Raw genomic sequence first — 6,461 nt, forward strand, 5'->3', positions numbered from 1 at the left:
TACCCATTTTGGCTATTGACCCACTGGTCACTGGAGTTGCATTCTGTATGCTGCTTTTTCATTTTAAAACTATCATTGAAGCTACTTTATCTGTCATGTTGTACAGGAATCTGTAACAAATTCTGTTGATCGGTAGGAAGACTTCAAAGAAATTATCCCTTATTTTTCTCAAGATTTAATTTTCAAAAAAGGAAAAGTGATGCTGTAGTTTAGAGTGGCAGAAAGGTGTTATGTTTGGTAAGTTCCTGTTTGAATTGCTGAAGGTGAATGAAAATTATTATTAAGTGTGGAAAATGATATGCTGAATGAGAACAGACTTAAAGGTCATTATTAACTTTAAGAAAATATGACACCTGGTCATTCTTTTGGAAAGATAAAATAAAATTTGATCATGTGGATAACTTGGCTTGCATTACCATCAAGAAAAGACTTCACTGGATTATACTTAGTCAAAACACTGAAGTAAAAATTTGGTAACTTGTACATTAGTACAATACATATCTGTGTTTTTCCCTGTGTTGCTTTTTACTCTCATTTCCTTATTCTGTGTTCATTATTTGAATCAGAATCCTTCTGTTCCTTTTAGGAACTATTATAAGAGGCTTTAACTAGGGTACTTTTCATCATTAGTCTGTTTCTGGTCAGGTTAACTGCTCTTCAGTATTTTGCTTGGTCCTGACACATAGGCAGCAGTCTTTTACGATCCTCACTCCTTAGTTGAAGACTTTTATTCCCTTCTTGCTATTTCATTTCTAGTGGGGAACCTTACTTAGTGGGAACAATAGAGTGGGAAGAAAGCCCTGAAGACGATGTCAGAGCCTTGGGGAGAATTTTATAGCCTGTTTAAAAAAGTTTCTTTCATTTTGTTTTTGTGTATTCCTACCAGCCTGTAACAAAAGAAGGTAAAAAACTGAAACCCAAATAACTTTTCCTTTTGAAATGTTTAGAAGAGAAATACTTGGGAATTATAGCCTAAAATGAGGGTTTAGAATTAGTCCTTCACAAAGCGTGAGTAATAGTAAGTTGACTGTACTTGTTAATAACCTGATGAGAGAAATTACTCTTATTGGGGAATTTATCTAAAAATAATGTACTTGAATAGAAGTATGTATGAAAATAAGCCAAAAAGATTATTGATAACATTAGATTTTCCAAGACATAAATCTATTTTGCTTGTGTAGTGATGATTAAATGAGTAGTGTGTTAAATGTTATTTAGAATAGAATTTTAGCAAATTTCAAAGAAAATTCTAAAACTTTTTAATTGAATTACCAGTGTGGATATAGAAAAGTATACAGATAACTAGTGTATAGCTTGATGGATTTTTACGAACTGAACATAACCAGGTAACCAAAACTCTGATTAAACAGAACATTACCAGTATTTCCAAAACCCTCCTTGTATCCTTCATAACCATCATCCTGGTTTCAAACAGTATAGATTAGTTTTTTTTATTGTTATATGTAAGATTAGTTTTTCCTATTTGTTATATGTAAGATTAGTTTTTTCTATTTGTTATATGTAAACGGACTCATATACTACATACTCTTGTGTTTGGCTTCCTTTGCTTGATGTTGTGTGTGTGAGGTTCATTCACGTAGTTTCTTTATTCTCATTGTAGATTATCCAGTTGTGTGAATACCAAATTCATTGATCCTATTGTTGCTTGTCATTTGAATAGTTAAGGACATTTCTTCTTAAGTTTCAGACCTTTTTTTCAGGCAGTTGTTATCCCTGCCCAGAAACTGTAGACGTGAAGTGCAGTTGTGGTAATACAAAGGTGACGGTGCCCTGTGGCCGGGAACGTACCACAAGACCACCCAAGTGCAAAGAGCAATGTAGGTTAGTATGAGGTTCTGCGCAGACTTACACCTGGTGTCTTAGCAAATTTAAATTCATATTGATTTTAAATATTGTTAGTATTTTAAATTTTGCATTAATGTTCTAAAATACTAGTATTCACAGTATTCTTGTTCTGTATGGAATCAGAAGATACTTAAATAGATAATTGCACTTTAGATATAATTGTTCATTAATCAAAAGTAATTTAAAAAATTGTACTTTATGATTTAGTCGACCACCAACTTGCCATCATACAAGTCAAGAAAAACATCGCTGTCACTTTGGCTCTTGTCCTCCATGTCATCAGCCTTGCCAAAAAGTTTTGGAGAAATGTGGTCACTTGTGTCCTGCTCCATGTCATGACCAAGCATTAATAAAGCAAACTGGCAGGGTAAGGGAATATATTATTAAGAGGTAGTGCATTTCTGTGGGTCATATTTTCTTAATTTTACTTAGTCATTCAACAAGCAATGATTAAGTACCTACTGGGTGTTAAGCACTGTGATAGGAGCTGGGGTACAAGGTAAATATGACTTGATCTTTTGTCCTAAGAAGCTCACGGCGTAGAAAAGACGAGAAACCAGTAAACGGATGTTTGCTAATAACATGTGGTAATCATGTTATCATCCTGATACACATGAGTTTGGCAGTCTTCCTTCATATATTGTGGTCCAGGGTTATAGATATCTTCTGGTTTCCTCAAAGATTCATTCACTTAGTGAATATTTATTGAGTCCTTACTATGTGTTAAGCATTCTCCTACCTGCTAGGGACGTAACAGTGAACAAATAATGGAGATTACATTCTACTGGTGGAAGTTGGATTTTACAGTGCCGTTTCTCATTCCCCTTTTGGCTAATAAGAAGTAAAGGAAGCTACTTTGTCTTTGTTCTGCCATTTAAAAACTGGAGTCTGCCTTCATTTGTAGCATCAGATGTGTGTGGAGGGGAACATCTGATAGAGTACAGATGGGATAAAATATTTCAGTAAGCACAATTTGTTGGTTACTTGAAAAAATTTCAGCCTGCTTGAACAGAGGATATGTGGGACTATTTTCTTAGATTCTTATATTGGCCATATGATTTAATTCCTCTGCCTTTAAATTGTTTTGTATTTTACTTGTAGCACCAGCCTACAGGCCCTTGGGAACAGCCTTTGGAGCCAGAGTTTATTCAGACTGCATTACCGTGTCCTCCATGTCAAGTTCCTATTCCTACGTAAGTATTTTAGAATTTTAACTTAAAAATAATTTTTTTTTACATAATTCTAAGTTTATCTTAAATTACCTTCTCCCCTTTTTCTGTGTTCAGTTCATCATTTTTTTCAGGCCTAGTCCATAAACCAGTCTCTCTGTCTTCAGCCTAATTCTTTTCTAAGTACATTCTTGAAAACCTCTAGATATCTTTTTTTGAGTCTTTTCCCCAGCTGGAGTTTAATGTCCTTCTGAATTTCCATAGCAACTTGCACTTAGAATAATTCATCCAAGAGATCATCATCTGTTAGTTTTCCTGATACCCATGCTAGTCTGTGAGCTACTTGAGGACAGAGGAGAGCCAGGTTGTAGGTAAGGCATACTTGAAGGAAACATTGAAAATCAAAGAAAGTAGTGTTCTGGAATGTAGTATTCCCAGGTAATGACCTGGACTGGGTTGTAAGGAGTCAAACCCTAGGGTGATATGAATCGTGGAATGGTTCATACTTTGAGTAGAGGTTATAGAATATAGGAGTAAAAGAAGCACAGAATTCTGGGAACTAACGTAAAATTAGAAAACAGGTTGTTTTCTACCATTAAGATTCCAAACTGAATATTGGTATGTCTTGTGTATCTTTTTAAAGAGACAGTTCTAGGGCCATAGGCTTAAAGATACAGTTATTTCCTTTTAAAAGCTCTCCCATTATGTCCTTCCACATCTTTCCTCTCAGTTTAAGTAGAATGTATATTTTTATATATTGGTTGTGCAGTCAGGTTGGGAGGCAAAGTGTTACTGGGAGCTGTATCTACAACATAGTGATTTTAGTCTGTAGATTAGTCGGGGGGGGAATTCATAGTCACTTAAATTGTTTGTATAAGTGTAGTCAGTTATCTTTGAATTCCTTAGTCTGTCTTACAGGAGGATTATTTAACAGATATTCCCCTCTTATTTCATTCAGTTAATTTCCTCAAAATCTTAGGTTGGATTAAATATTTTATGACAGTAGAAAAACTGCCTGGAATTACTAAGTCATGTTTACTAGAGGTTTAAAGAATTAATTTTATTTATCTTATTTATTTATTTATTTATTTTAAGATTTTATTTATTTATTTTAAGATTTTATTTATTTGACAGAGAGAGACACAGTGAGAGAGGGAACACAAGCAGGAGGAGTGGGAGAGGGAGAAGCAGGCTACCCGTGGAGCAGGGAGCCCGATGTGGGACTTGATCTCAGGACCCTGGGATCATGACCTGAGCCGAAGGCAGTCGCTTAACCGACTGAGCCACCCAGGCGCCCTAAAGAATTAATTTTAAAAGTCTTTCCTTTGCACTTGACTGGAATGTGCTGCTGAAAGGTTTTTTTGGGGGTATATATATATATATATATATATTAAGACATTGTGTTTTAGAGTAAGGACTCTTGAGTCCAGTGTTATGCTTCCTGCTAACTACTACCATGAATAAGTCATATATCCTCTCTGTTTGTAAAATAAGGATATTCAAGATATTTACAAAGATGTCAGTGGGGAAGAGAGAAGTTTTGGAGGGAGGTCTTTATCAAAAAAATATTTGTTGTGTCTAGTAAACAATTTTTTTCTTAGTCTATTTTTTCTGATGTTAGTATAGCCACATTTACCCTCTTTTGGTTACAATTTACATGAAGGAATGGACAGATTCTTAGAAACACAAAAACTTCTGAAACTGACTCAAAGAGAAGTAGAAAATCTAAATAAACTTACACCTAGTAAAGAGATTAAACTAGTAACCAAAAGCCTACCACAAAGAAAAGCTGAGGATGAATGACTTTACTGGTGAATTCTACCAGACATTTAAGAAATTAACACCAGTGTTTCACTATGGGGAGACACTTCCTGACTTACTCAATGAAACTTGTATTTCCCTGATACTAAGAGCAGAAAAAGACATCACAAGAAGAGAAAACTATAGATCAATATTCCTTTTATATATAGATATAAAAATTCTCAACCAAATACTAACAAACTGCATCTAGCAACATGTAAAAAGGATTGTACATCATGACCAAGAGGGATATATCCCACAAATAGGAGGTTGATTCAACATAAGAAAACCAAAATACCAAAGTGCTATTTTTTCATAAGAATAATGGACAATCAATAGATGCAGAAAAACATTTGACAAAATCCTACATACTTTCTAGATAAAAACACTCAATAAACTTAGATAAACAAACTCCCTCAACCTGTTAAAGGGCATCAGTGAAAAACCCTTAATCATACTTAATGGTGAAAGCCCAAAAGCTTTCCTGTTAAGAACAGGAAAAAGAGTAGGATGTCGACGTTGGACAACAAAGATGGCTGCAGGAACCAGCAATTATTGGGAAGATCTCAGGAAACAAGCTCGACAGCTGGAAAATGAACTTGACCTGAAACTAGTTTCCTTCAGTAAACTATGTACAAGTTACAGTCATAGCAGTGCCTGAGATGGAAGACACGACAGCTCTGACACAACACCCCTTTTAAATGGATCAAGCCAAGACAGAATGTTTGAAACAATGGCAATTGAGATTGAACAACTTTTGGCAAGGCTTATAGGAGTAAATGATAAAATGGCAGAATATACCAACAGTGCAGGTGTCCCATCTTTGAATGCAGCACTGATGCATACATTACAGAGACATAGAGATATATTGCAGGATTATACACATGAATTCCATAAAACCAAAGCAGACTTCGTGGCAATACGGGAAAGGGAGAATCTCATGGGATCAGTACGAAAGGATATTGAGTCATATAAAAGTGGGTCTGGAGTAAACAACAGAAGAACTGAACTATTTTTTGAAAGAACATGACCACCTTCGAAACTCAGATCGTCTGATAGAAGAGACAATAAGCATTGCTATGGCATCAAAAGAAAATAAGACTTCCCAGAGAGGAATGTTGAAGTCGATTCAGAGCAAAATGAATACTTTGGCCAGTCATTTTCCTGCTGTGAACAGCCTGATCCAGCAGATCAATCTGAGGAAGCGGCGAGACTCCCTCATCCTGGGCGGTGTCATTGGCGTCTGTACCATCCTGTTGCTGCTGTATGCTTTCCATTGATGGAACATCTCCGGGGACTCTGGACAGCCACCACTTTCCCACCCTGATCTGGAATAAGGAAAAGTAGGAAGGAGAAGTTGATTGTCCTGATGATTAGCCTCACCAGCAGGATTAATTCATGACTTATAGCTCTGGACTCTGTCACGTGGTCAGATTGAGCTGAAGCCACAGTTTTTCTGTGCTCTCTTTTCTAACACACATTTCCTTCTGTTTTTAGTTTAAAAAAAAAAAAGTTTTCAGTTGCTTTTGTCCTCCCAGGAGGTAAGTAAACCAATCAGAAACAGAGTTTCTGTGCTTCAGTAATTGTGTTGAAGGCTGATGACAAGCCAGGTCTTAGAGCTGGACT

The 6,461-nt window shown here is 35.9% G+C and overlaps 2 protein-coding genes across 6 annotated transcripts in view; both read left to right on the forward strand.

The window, feature by feature from the left end:
- Positions 1 to 6,461, forward strand: part of NFXL1 (nuclear transcription factor, X-box binding like 1) — a 78,052-nt gene that overhangs the window by 31,679 nt on the left and 39,912 nt on the right. For all 5 annotated transcript variants that reach the window (XM_031035554.2, XM_031035555.2, XM_081812419.1 and 2 more), the window contains exons 13-15: positions 1,722 to 1,842; positions 2,074 to 2,233; positions 2,968 to 3,059. In XM_031035554.2, the coding sequence (XP_030891414.1) occupies positions 1,722 to 1,842; positions 2,074 to 2,233; positions 2,968 to 3,059 (373 nt within the window). The remainder of the gene's footprint in view (positions 1 to 1,721; positions 1,843 to 2,073; positions 2,234 to 2,967; positions 3,060 to 6,461) is intronic.
- On the forward strand, positions 4,166 to 6,326 carry LOC102732790 (Golgi SNAP receptor complex member 1-like). The gene is given in 2 exon segments (XM_081812413.1): positions 4,166 to 5,847; positions 5,849 to 6,326. Coding segments are annotated over 2 exon segments (747 nt in total). The 5' UTR covers positions 4,166 to 5,367; the 3' UTR covers positions 6,116 to 6,326.

The sequence above is a fragment of the Leptonychotes weddellii genome, chromosome 2 (assembly GCF_054177405.1).
Source record: "Leptonychotes weddellii isolate Sample4059 chromosome 2, ASM5417740v2, whole genome shotgun sequence".
In the NCBI taxonomy this organism is placed as follows: domain Eukaryota; kingdom Metazoa; phylum Chordata; class Mammalia; order Carnivora; family Phocidae; genus Leptonychotes; species Leptonychotes weddellii.